Source organism: Sceloporus occidentalis, unplaced genomic scaffold (assembly GCF_023333645.1).
Source record: "Sceloporus occidentalis isolate IW3139 unplaced genomic scaffold, rSceOcc1.0.p SCAF_483, whole genome shotgun sequence".
In the NCBI taxonomy this organism is placed as follows: domain Eukaryota; kingdom Metazoa; phylum Chordata; class Lepidosauria; order Squamata; family Phrynosomatidae; genus Sceloporus; species Sceloporus occidentalis.
The window spans coordinates 124,872-136,924 of record NW_028317463.1 but is presented as its reverse complement, the minus strand read 5'-3'; the positions used below and the strand labels follow the sequence as shown (position 1 = coordinate 136,924).

The following is a 12,053-nucleotide window of genomic DNA, read 5'->3' as shown; positions in this document are numbered from 1 at the left end:
GCACATCCCCGCGGCTGGCTTCTGTCACATTCATTCTGTTTATGTTTTTGTCACATTTTAACACTTTTTTACTTTCGCAACATTGTATCGTCTCGAGAAGATTGTGTCGCAGCGACACCTGGTGGTGGGTGAGAGGAGTGCACCGCAGACCGACTTTTCTCATACACCGTATATATTTGCTTTCAGTCCTTTATCCCGATTATTATAAAACCGTAACTGAATCCAGAACCGAAAACCACATAAAAACCCCAGATTCTGCCGGCAGATCAGCCCCATCCAGTCTGCCCATTTAAAAGGGGATTTTAATTAACGATTTAATTTTTTTAATAATTTATTAATATATAGTAGTTGAATTTTATATAAATTCCTGAATAATCCAGTTCTGTGACTGTTACCCTTTAAACACCTGACAAGGTCATGAAGCCCATTTTAGAACTCGATTTATTTCCTCTATAGGTGCCATCGATCTGGAGCCCACCCTGTGCCCCCTCTTCCAGCCCTAATGTTTTCACACCTTCTTGCGGCCCTAATGGGTACTAAAATTTCAGGTTTTTTTCTGTACAACATTCTTTTTATATACATTTTGGTATATAAATCACTTTCAGTGTCTAGCAATTTCATGTAAATGTAATTAATTTTAATTTAAATGGCATTTATTACGTTTTTGTTAAAATGTTTGTGGTAGAACCCGATCCACTAATGTTTGGCACAGAATAAATATTTAGTGGATCGGGATCTACTACAAAGATAAAAATATAAATAAAAGAAATGTGTTAAAATGCACCTTTAATGAAATAAAAAATGAATTCAATGTAATCTTATCTCCGCAAGGTCTACTGAAGCAGGGGTGTTTTACTGAAACTGTCAGGGGTTAAAATAGGGTGAAATATTCTTATATTATTAAATTAAAATTAATTATATTTACAGTAATTGTTTGCGGGACAATTTATTGGAGAGTCAGTATTATGACTACAGCTGTACATTTTTAGAATTACAAGCATTGGGGTTTCTGGACAGGGGGGTCTGGGGATTGGGGTGACCCCCCCCATCCGACACTGGGATTTTCTCATATTTTCTGGCATGTGGCGCCATCTGCTGTTCAGATTCATAACTACGATGAGGCCGCCGGCTTCGCAGGAGTTTGAAGTTTTTCAAATTATCATTTTTTTTAAATTATTTTCTAGAAATAAAGAAATAATTTACTAAAATCATAAGAAGAAACAGGTGACTAGACGAGGGCCGACGGGGGGGCCGATCTGCCGGTGGGCTCTGGGTTTCTATCAAGATACAAGACTTGATACAAAGTAACCGTCCCAAAAGCTGAGAGTCTCCTTGACACCAGAGACTTGGCTGGCCGAAGTACGGCAGCCAAGATGAACCCCAGCGGCCATTGCGTCATTAGGGTAGTTTTTCTACTAATTATTTTTGGGGTTCTAGTTCTGGAATCCCCTCTTTCTTTATCAAAGGTCACTTTGGGGGCAGAAAGGGATTCTTCCCTCTTTGGAAATCTCTTCAGTTGGGGTTTTGTTTCTTCTGGATCAGCAGCGAGGGGGCAACAGGACGGACGACGGACTTTGGGACTTTTTCCAACTTTAATAGTCCAGCTTCTCACTTTTTAGGGTAATCCAGACCTCCAGGGGGCCCCCTAACTCTCCCAGGGGTCGGCCCTTTCCCATTACCCTTGGACCGCTCCATCTCAATGAAGCCGACATTCCTCCTTCGCACTGTATAGATGGACAGACAGTCCGAACGCGTTGGGATTTCTGCCGTGGCGACCAATGGTGACCGGCACGGCTAACGATTCATTCATCGCGACGAGGGTCCGGGGGGTCGACCGGCTTCCGTGGGGCAAATAAATGGAAGCGTCTCCTGGTCAAATCACGTTATCTTTGTTTAAATGATTACAAAGACAATGAGTGCTCCCTCTGCATGCGCGGCGGACGCCGGCGACATTTCTCAACAGCAGAAAGGATCGATTAGACAAACGGTGGACTCGTCACACGAAACGACGGCTTTTTCCCCATAATGGACGTTTTTCAAAGCGTTTTGCTCATAATAAGGCAGATGTGTGAACCGCCGTCTATAGCGGTGTCAGAGCCGTCAGGTTTAGTAAACGGGCGATTAAAGATATATAAAGTCTTTGATTGACGACAGACATCTGGCGGCGCGCATGTTGCGTGACTAAACGCCCAGTAATCACCGCTGTTTCTGTTACCCGTAAAGTCGGCGGTTACCGCAATCATCCGGACCTCGCATCTCCTGTAAAGTCATTTCACGGACAGCTGGGGGGGTTTGCAGCTCGTTAGGAAACGTTCGTTACGCGGGGTGCGGAAATATCACCCGGGTATTTAAGGCTAAAAAACCTACGAAAAACGCAGGTGGATGACACCCCCAACATGCTCTTCCGTGCAGATTTATTACACCGGTGCGTTAAACGGGGCAAATAACGATAAATCCCCCCCCCCCCGGATTTCCTGAAGATCCTGCCTTTATTTAAGGGAGATAAAATGTCACTTTAATTATAACCCCTCTGTAGTTACCCCACTGCCAACTGCCTGTGACCGAGCTCCGCGCCCCTCGTATTATCCCCGGGGGATATAAGGACCCCATTGGGTGGTTTTTGCTACATTTAGTCCCAGAATTTCATGGTAATTTATACATCCGGCATCCTGAACGCTGATCTTCCCCGCCAGCCATGAAAAAAAGGCAGTTTTAGTAACTTAATAAATAATAATAAATTATAATCCTTTTACGTGGCGGTGCTGCCCCCTACGGGTATCACAGGGTTGCTTTTTGAACTGAACACCTGGAACGCTGATGGAGGATCCCCAGCACTAACCTACAGGCAGATCGGCCCCATCCGGCCCCCGTCTAGTCCCCCGTTTCTCCTGCTGTAACGACTCAAACCTTAATCAGTCGTTGGTCTCGTCTTAGATTCAGGAGCCGTATGTCTATCCCATGCATGTTTAATCCCCTCACTGTATTACCCTCTACCACTTCTGCTGGGAGCCTGTTCTACTTATCTACCACCTTCTCATTACATCTAACCCTCTGTAATGTTAGACTGCTGCCTCTTCTCCGGATGAATATAAATATAATGTTTCATTCTGCCTGGATTTTGCCTGATACAGGACTATGGATTAATCCGGTTTTGGCACACAGGGGGTTAAACATAAGGGTGCGATATATTTGCACGAAACATAGTAAAGTTATTAAGTTGTTTTTTTTTAAATGTTAGGAATCTAAATCCAGGAATCTGTAAAGGCCGAAGCGTCAGACCCTGAGCCGCTATGATGTCAGACAGAGGGGACGCCGTCAGAACGCACCGCTTTATTGTGATTCTGCGGGAAAAATTCACATTTCATCAACACAATTTAACACAAAACAGCTGGAGTGACGCGAATGTCACACAAACACTTAATATCATCGTATAAACACCTGACATCATCGTATAAACACCTGACATCATCGTATAAACACCTGACATCATCGTATAAACACCTGACATCATCGAGATTGTGCTGAGCGCGGATTCGCGGAGCCCCCCTGAGAAACAACGTAACAAAACGGGACGATTGCACGGAAACTTCTTCATTAATAAATCACTTCCCAAAATGACACCAAACTTTTTCTCCCTGATTATTATTATTTTTGGAATTATTGCAAATAATCGGAAGTAATCTTCGGTTTCTCTGCGTATTTTTCTCGTCGTAAAACATTTTGGATTTCTCTTAAAAAAAAGTTTTGCAAACCATTAATTTGGACTGAAAACCAAAACGACTTCCGCTCACCCTAAAATCTGAAATTCCCGATCCTGCGCTCAGTCGCAGCGTAACCCGCGGGAAATAACGGGAAATCACCCATAAATCTTTCAATAAAAGAATTTCGGGAATATTTTTGGTTCTCAGTTGGGAAAAAAAACAGCGAAAAAACTGACTTTGGTGGAAAAGACCTGAAAAACATAACTGAAAACACGAGATTTTCACAGTTTTTTTATATTTGTCCGAAGCCTCCCAGAGACGCCAGCAGAGCGTACGGGGCAGGGGTTGGGGGGCAACAGGGCAATCCCCCCCCCCGAAAGACGGCAGCGTCATTATTCCCGTGATTCTAAGTAAGAGGCGGGGTTGAGCGGGGGGGGTTAGTGTGAGTGTCCAGGTGTGTGTTAGTGAGTGATTGCCTAAACGCTGCGGTATATACTTACTGATACTGAAAATCACTATTTTCACGAGAATAAACACCAAATATGGCAATTTTACCCAAAATACACATTTCTGTATAAAGGAGTGAAAAAGAACCTAAAACACGACATGTAATGATTGACAGGATTTGGGATACGGGGAGGGGGGTAATAGATGCGTCAGCAAACGGGAGTATTTATCTCACGGAATAGCCGGATGTCACGCGTGTCACGTGACGTGTGCCTCGCGGACGGTGTGGGAGCGGCGGCGTTTAGGACACGGTGGCCATCCATTCGCTCTCCACTCTTCCGTACTGAAACACAAAGAGGAAAAAATTTTTATGCGGCAACAGCGCGGCAACAGCGCTTTTTTTTGCTTTGCAATCAGTGCGACGGCAAGAATCAAGCGGCGGGAACCAAAGGGTTAATACGAAGAAACCCCCCTCACCTGGATGTCGCTGAGCTCCGCGAGGGCCCGGCGGGCGATCTTAGGTCCGTTCTCCATGGTTGGGATGCTCAGGTTCTACAGAAATACAACAAGCGCAGGCATTAAGCAGACGCGCGACGCTCGGAATTCCTCCTCCAGTAACCTGGCCGTCCGGGGGAGCCGTGGTAACGGGCCATAGAAACCCAGAACCTGCCGGCACATCTGCCCCATCCGGCCCCCGTCTAGTCGCCCGTTCCTCCTGCTGTAAAGACTCAAACCTTAATCAGTCGTTGGTCTCGTCTTAGATTCAGGAGCCGTATGTCTGTCCCATGCATGTTTAATACCCTCACTGTATTACCCTCTACCACCACTGCTGGGAGGCTGTTCCGCTTATCCTCCCTCTCAGAAGAAGCCCAGCCAGCACCTGTAATTGTTTCCTTACCTCGTCCTTGTACAGAATGTTGCCGATCGGACACACGGAGCAGGCGGTTCCCGTCCCGAAAATCTCCTTCACGCGGTTTGCCTTTAGTGCCGCCACCAGATCCTTCATGGTGATGTATCTCTCGGAGACCTTAAACTCACCCTGCGGACAGACGCGGCCGATAAGTCTGGGGGTGGTGGGAGTTGAAGTGACCGCGAGGCCTCTGATTGGCTACGGCCGTTACGCGGCATCGTCACCTACCCACTTGCGACTCAGGTCCAGAACGCTCTGCCTCAGCACCCCGGGGAGGATGATGCCGTCCAGCGGGGGGGTGGCCAGCTCCTCCTCTGCAATAAACAGCGATTTAGGTTAAAACTCACAATAATATTCAGTCTCTGCAAGAAAACGCAAAATAAACATTTCCCTTCATTCTTTTAGGGACGTATTTACTAAACGAGGCGTCGGATACATTTACAAATTCTCATTGGCTCTTGAAAATCTAAACAGCGAATCTCTGTGTTTGTAAATTAATCCATTACTTAATTTACCCATGAGGGGGGCAGATTCGCAATAACTGCCCCCACCCCTTAGATGGAGCACAGAATAATTTAATAACTCCTCTCAGCATGGAGGAGAGAAGAGAGAGAGAGGGAATGGGAGAGGAGAGAGACAGGATGGGAGAGAGAGAAGAGTGGAGACAGAGAGGATGGTAGAAAGAGACGGGGAGAGTGAGGGGGAGAGAAGAGAGAGAGAGGTGATGGGAGAGAGACAAATACATAAAGTAACTTTATTTCAAAGGAGGAGAAACGTTATAATAAGAGACCGCAATCTAACACTAGAGAGTCACAGACTGAGATGGAACGGAAGGAAGTTTTACTTTACTGAGAGTGGGGGATAAGTGGAACAGTCTCCCAGCAGAGGTGGTAGCGGGTAATACAGTGCGGGGATTAAACATGCATGGGATAGACATACGGCTCCTGAATCTAAGACAAGGCCAACGACTGATGGGCCGGATGGGGCCGACCTGCTGGGGGGTTCTGGGTGTCTCTTAGCGGTTTATTTATTTTATAATTCAGTATTCTGCGATGACATGTAATAAAAGGGTTAATCGCACAGAGCTGGTTTATAAAGATTTTTAACCCTTCGTTTCGTTTTTCGCCATCTCTTTAAACATAGAGAATGAAAAGGGGGGGCGATGACCCCGCGGGAATTATTTGGGAAACGGCCCAAGCGGGAGGTCCGAGTGACTCAATGACTCGGCCGCTGCGTGGAATAACTGGCTTAACGGTATAAATAGGACAGCGAGTGACCGACTTATCCTCCAGCAACACGCAACGGCTCGGAATGCCCCCCCAGTGACCCGGACGTCCGGGGAGCCGTGGAAACGGGTTAAAAACCCAGAACCCATCGGCAGAATCCTGCTGTAAAGAATCAAACCTTAATCAGTCGTTGGTCTCGTCTTAGATTCAGGAGCTGTATGTCTATCCCATGCATGTTTAATACCCTCACTGTATTACCCTCTACCACTGCTGCTGGGAGGCTGTTCCACTTATCCACCACCCTCTCAGTTATGAAAAGCCAGGAGAGCCTCATCACGTTGAAATGCTGAGTATCCCATTTGCTGAAGATAGTATTTTATGAATCACATTAGCCATAGTCTGCTAGGTTTTCCCAGCCCCGGGGCCAGCATAAAAATGCAAAAGGTCAGCAAATTTGGTAAAGATCATCTGGGGCGGGGGGGGGGGGGGTGAGGGGGGTTCCCTCCGTCGGATAAATCATTTTGATTGGGTGCTGCCTACCGGATAAATAAATCCAAGGCTAAGAGAAGCCCCTAACTGGGGCACAATCTGCTCACTAATCTCAGTGAAAATCCCTCAAATCTCCGGTTATTTCGCGTCTCGCGGAGAAGCGATTTGATTGGTTATTAGGCAGCCTGCTGCCGGCTGAGGATGACCAGAGTTGTTGGAGGTTTAAAAGTTACTGTTTGCTCTTTTTTAAGGGTCTCTCGCCTCTCTCTTGGGGGGATGGACCAGGAGTTTCCTACCAAACACTGAGGGTTCACTGATGAGTCTATGGGGGGCTGCAGGGTTCACTGATAAGTCTATGGGGGGCTGCAGGGTTCACTGATAAGTCTATGGGGGGCTGCAGGGTTCACTGATGAGTCTATGGGGGGCTGCAGGGTTCACTGATAAGTCTATGGGGGGCTGCAGGGTTCACTGATAAGTCTATGGGGGGCTGCAGGATTCATAAGTTTTCATACTTTTGCGTTTTTCAGTAATTCGTGTTACTAGGCAGAATCTGGGTGAGAAAACATCATTTCTACAAACCTCCGTCCTCATTCTTCCAGAACACGAAAACGTTCATGGTCCCGGCCTCCGTGATCTGATCGTCTTCCCCGTACAGCCACAGCACCTGCTGACACCCCTTTTCTATGGCTTCTTCCTGGGGGTAGATGGTCGGGCCGTAGTTCCTTAAAAATGACACAAGGACCACCATAAGGACGTGCAGGACCCCCGTGATGGGCCTAATTACCTATTCATTCAGTAGCTGCCTCAGCTCTCCGTGGCGGTCCAAGGCAGGGAGGACCCTCACCCTCCGGTCTTGCAGTCCCCGGTTCCCCCCTTCCAGGCTCTCACGAATTTTGGGTCGGCCCACAAAGAAATCGGTTTGAAGCTTCCTTTGGCAAAATAAGCTCCGACCGGACTCAGGATGACGTAGAGCAGCGCGGAGGATGACTTCTTCACGCCCAGCGACTCCTGAGCGATAAATGTATATATATTCATAGAAATCATTATATTATTATATATATTCATGTAAATATTACATTATTATATTATATATATTCATAGAAATAATTAAATATTATTATATATTTTCATGTAAATATTATCTGATACAGTAAATTCGCGTTACTATTAAGTAACAGGAAATGTGTTTCACGAGACCCCCCAGTGCTACGGCGTGACGACGGACCTCGGTTCCGATGAACGCGGGGCGGATGTACAGACTGGCGTCGCTGGAGTCCGGAACCCAATCTTTATCCAGATCGACCAATTTCAGGATACATTTCAGTAATTCCTCCTTATCAAACGCCTGGAAACACAGAAAATGTGAGTGTGAGAAATCGAGGACGCTTTGCGCACGCTCAGCGTTACACTAGTGATCAGACAGCTCTCTCCCGCACGCTCAGCGTTACACTAGTGATCAGACAGCTCTCTCCCGCACGCTCAGCGTTACACTAGTGATCAGACAGCTCTCTCCCGCACGCTCAGCGTTACACTAGTGATCAGGCAGCTCTCTCCCGCACGCTCAGCGTTACACTAGTGATCAGGCAGCTCTCTCCCGCACGCTCAGCATTACACTAGTGATCAGGCAGCTCTCTCCCGCACGCTCAGCGTTACACTAGTGATCAGGCAGCTCTCTCCCGCACGCTCAGCGTTACACTAGTGATCAGACAGCTCTCTCCCGCACGCTCAGCGTTACACTAGTGATCAGACAGCTCTCTCCCGCACGCTCAGCGTTACACTAGTGATCAGACAGCTCTCTCCCGCACGCTCAGCGTTACACTAGTGATCAGACAGCTCTCTCCCGCACGCTCAGCGTTACACTAGTGATCAGGCGCTGATAAAGTAAACAAGTCTCGCACCAGCGCTGTGGGGGGGAATAACGCACCGGCAGAGACATACGTATAGCAGATTGCAGCATTCGTTCCATGTTAAGTTTGGGGCGAAACACGCGAACCTTCCCGTCAGCTCCTCGGTAAGCCTTGAATCCTTCAAAGAGCTAGACACGGAGAGTAGAGAGTTAAACCAATTCACCTGTGCACAAGCAGGGCAATCCCGGCAAACAGTCAGTAAAATGAAATGTAAAAAACTCACAAACCTGGAAAAAGTGACATGAGAGCCGCCTGTAACCGTGTCATCAGGTTATATATATAGGGTATATATATATATACTGTATATATATAGGGGGCTGTGATATGGGGGGGCGACTCACCTGCATGCCGTAGTGAAGGGCCGGGGACGCGGGGTGAATGGAGAATTTCCCAAAAGGCTTAATGACGGGTTTCTGCCACCCGGTGGGCGCTGTCCACTCGATGGTGAGCATGTGATCGGTGAACACGGTGCCGAACACGAGGCCCGACAGATCCGGCTTCTCTCTGGGTTTGGTCACCCGGCTGATTATTAAGTCTGATGCCTAAAAACAAAGAAACCTCACAATCACCCGAGTGTCCCTGATTAAGTTGGCCAGTCCCTCCCAAATCCCTATTTCCTTATCTGATGCCTCCCCTGATGCCCCTCTCTCCCCCCCCTGATGCCCCCCTCTCTCCTCCCCTGATGCCCCTCTTTTCTAGGAGGTCAGAATGTTTGCTGGGTACGAGGGGATCGCAGGGTTCTACGGCCCTAAAAGCCCCGATAATGTGTATAGAAACAGCAGGGAACGGCTTTATACATTAAACGGTGTAAATAAACTCCATTATTTTATATAAAGTTGTATCTTTCGCTCAGATTTATAAACGCGTGGGGCTGGTGGTCTCGGGGTCTCGGCGACGTAAGATGTGAAGAAGTTGTTGACGTGGCAACAAAGTTCTAAACAGGACGGAGATTAAAGGGCCGATGGAGGCCGACCAAGGAGGATCCGATCCACCAAGTGGGACGCTGAGAACCCCCGCTTCTTCCCTGTTGTGCGTCTCGGCGGGGTCTTCTGGCTCGTCCCGCATTTTGGGGGGGTTTTGATATAAAGTGACCTTCTTATGAGGTCATTCATCGCGTGACCTTCGCCGACATCAAAAAAATGGAGTTCTCGTCATTCTTAGTTTAGAAGACGATTTTGTGCTCGTGTGGGTCGGGGGAAGACAACGCCATGCAGCTACTGGGTCAGGGGTAATAAAAGGGTTATTACCCCAGTCTCGGGGTGAAGGGGCAGATTCTCAGAGTTATTACCCCAGTCTCGGGGTGAAGGGGCAGATTCCGGGGTCTCCTTCATATTCTCCTCTGATTTAATGATATCTGAGCGGGAGAAGCGGGCGAGTAGACGGGGCAGACTCCGGGTTGCTATGGTTACTACGAGAGATATGAGCGTGACGCGCGGACACGTGAATTATTAACTCCTCGTCTACCAGCAGGGGACGTCCGGTCAGCGCAAGTTTCATCCCATCCTGAGCCAAAACGTCCCCCACAGGGAGGAAAAAGAGTTTAAACCTCCAGCGGGGACAAATAAACAAATAAAACAAGTTGCCATCTCAGCAGAAAAAAACGTTTAAACAGAACGTTTCTTCCAGCAGCGCAGAAAAGGTCGGTGACATCAGATCTCACGCTGTGATGTCACCGAAAGGCTGCACCGCCATTTGTCGGATTTGGGGGCGAGGGGGTGTTAGGGTCTTGGGGTTAAAGTGACACCCCCGGCATTCTGTAGATGTTAACCCTTTAGGTGAGCGTTGCTCGGTAAGGAGCAATTACATGGACAACGGGGTAAATCATGCTTCAATCTTATTAACCCCGTGTGGGGCATCCGTCTTGGACGTGGCGGATAGGAGGAGCGGATTGTTCTGCTATGCACTACTTGTACTGCGCTGCGGAGTATGATGGCGATATATGAGTCACTTATATTAGGATATCCCTGCAGACCCAGAAGAGAGAGAGCGCCGGATCTGCCCCAGCAAACTGCCCCCTCGGGTGTCACGCGTTCCCAGATTATCCTAAAATCCGATTCTCGGCGTTAATAATCTTTATACATTCCTGCCCAAACTGCCCCAAACTGCCAGGAAAAGCCCCAAATCCCCCTAACATTCCCAGGCAGCGCAGGCACCTGATCCTATTAGATCCATTTGGTGCAAGTTACCCCTCTAACCGCAAGTTACCCCTCCAACCGCAAGTTACCCCTCCAACCGCAAGTTACCCCTCTAACCCAAAGTTACCCCAAAACGCTGGGAATGGACCAAAAAACTTGATGATTTTGAGTCACAAACGCCATTGTTTTATATCACGTTCCGAGAAACCCTGCGATACCCTCAGAGGAGGAGAGAGGCGAACAGAGCGTGAATGGGGGGCATCAGGGGAGTGAAGAGGGGCATCGGGGGAGGGACGAGGAGCCCAGGGATAAGGGAGAGGGACTGGCCAAACTAAACAGGGACACTTGTCACATAATCTCACCTTGAAGGAGTCGGCGGCGCGTTCTCCATCGCTGCGTCCCCCGTCGCCCTGGCAGCCATCTTTACAATTCTGTAACATAGAAGAGAGCGGGGAGAGAGGGGTTAATAAGAGCGCCCGCCAGTCATCCCTAGGCGTCCCCCCTACCTGTGTCATTCCCGGACCTCATGACATCATCAGAGACCCCCTTCCAAATGGATATCGCCTCAGGAATCAGGGGTCAGAGGTCAGTAAAGCCCTGGCTGCGGGGGCAATAATCTTCTCACGGGGAATTTAGCGGGGCAGGAATATTTGAAGCCATTGTATTAGCCTCTACCACTTCTGCTGGGAGGCTGTTATACCTATCCACAACTGCCTCAGTGGACTACAATGCTTTTCCTCCCCACTTATCATTACAGGATATTTGTAAATGTTTGCGGCGGTCGCACTGATACCCCCATGACTGGGAGGCAGATCTGTGTGTGGTGTCAGCGGGTGCGTCGGACGGCAGGTCAGCGGCTCTGAGATCCCCCCCAATTCTATATATAATTTCCAGGCTCCAGATGATTCTTTTATAGAATTTATTCCTCCCCAGACAGGAATCAAATAGAAATTCCCTAAAATTCCCTAACACACCGGGGCAAATGCAGGGGGCAGGTACATGACAGGGGCAGGTACATGACAGGGGCAGGTACATGACAGGGGCAGATGCAGGGGGCAGGTACATGACAGGGGCAGATGCAGGGGGCAGGTACATGACAGGGGCAGATGCAGGGGGCAGGTATATGACAGGGGTAATCCGTGTGTGGGCGTGCCGTGTATCCGCGCGTTTTCGGTGTCCGTTCGCAGAGCATCCGGTTCTATCTCTCCGGGTTTCCGGCCCCCGTCATGTATTGTGAG

At 48.5% G+C, this 12,053-nt stretch overlaps 1 protein-coding gene across 2 annotated transcripts; it reads right to left on the bottom strand.

Moving 5' to 3' along the window:
* Positions 1 to 4,449: 4,449 nt before the first annotated feature.
* LOC149271626 (branched-chain-amino-acid aminotransferase, cytosolic-like) lies at positions 4,450 to 11,186 on the bottom strand. Of its 2 annotated transcripts, XM_089507265.1 has the most exons (10): positions 11,178 to 11,186; positions 9,022 to 9,222; positions 8,698 to 8,808; positions 7,999 to 8,118; positions 7,618 to 7,781; positions 7,353 to 7,495; positions 5,287 to 5,372; positions 5,047 to 5,187; positions 4,626 to 4,700; positions 4,450 to 4,491 (listed from the first exon to the last, which is right to left on the bottom strand). In XM_089507265.1, the coding sequence occupies exons 2-10, from the start codon at positions 9,130 to 9,132 to the stop codon at positions 4,450 to 4,452; spliced, it is 993 nt and encodes a 330-aa protein (XP_089363391.1). In that variant the 5' UTR covers positions 9,133 to 9,222; positions 11,178 to 11,186. The 2 variants fall into 2 exon arrangements, with proteins under 2 accessions (XP_089363391.1, XP_089363392.1); XM_089507266.1 differs by lacking the exon at positions 11,178 to 11,186 and having other exon boundaries at positions 7,981 to 8,118; positions 9,022 to 9,210.
* Between the last annotated feature and the right edge of the window lie 867 nt (positions 11,187 to 12,053).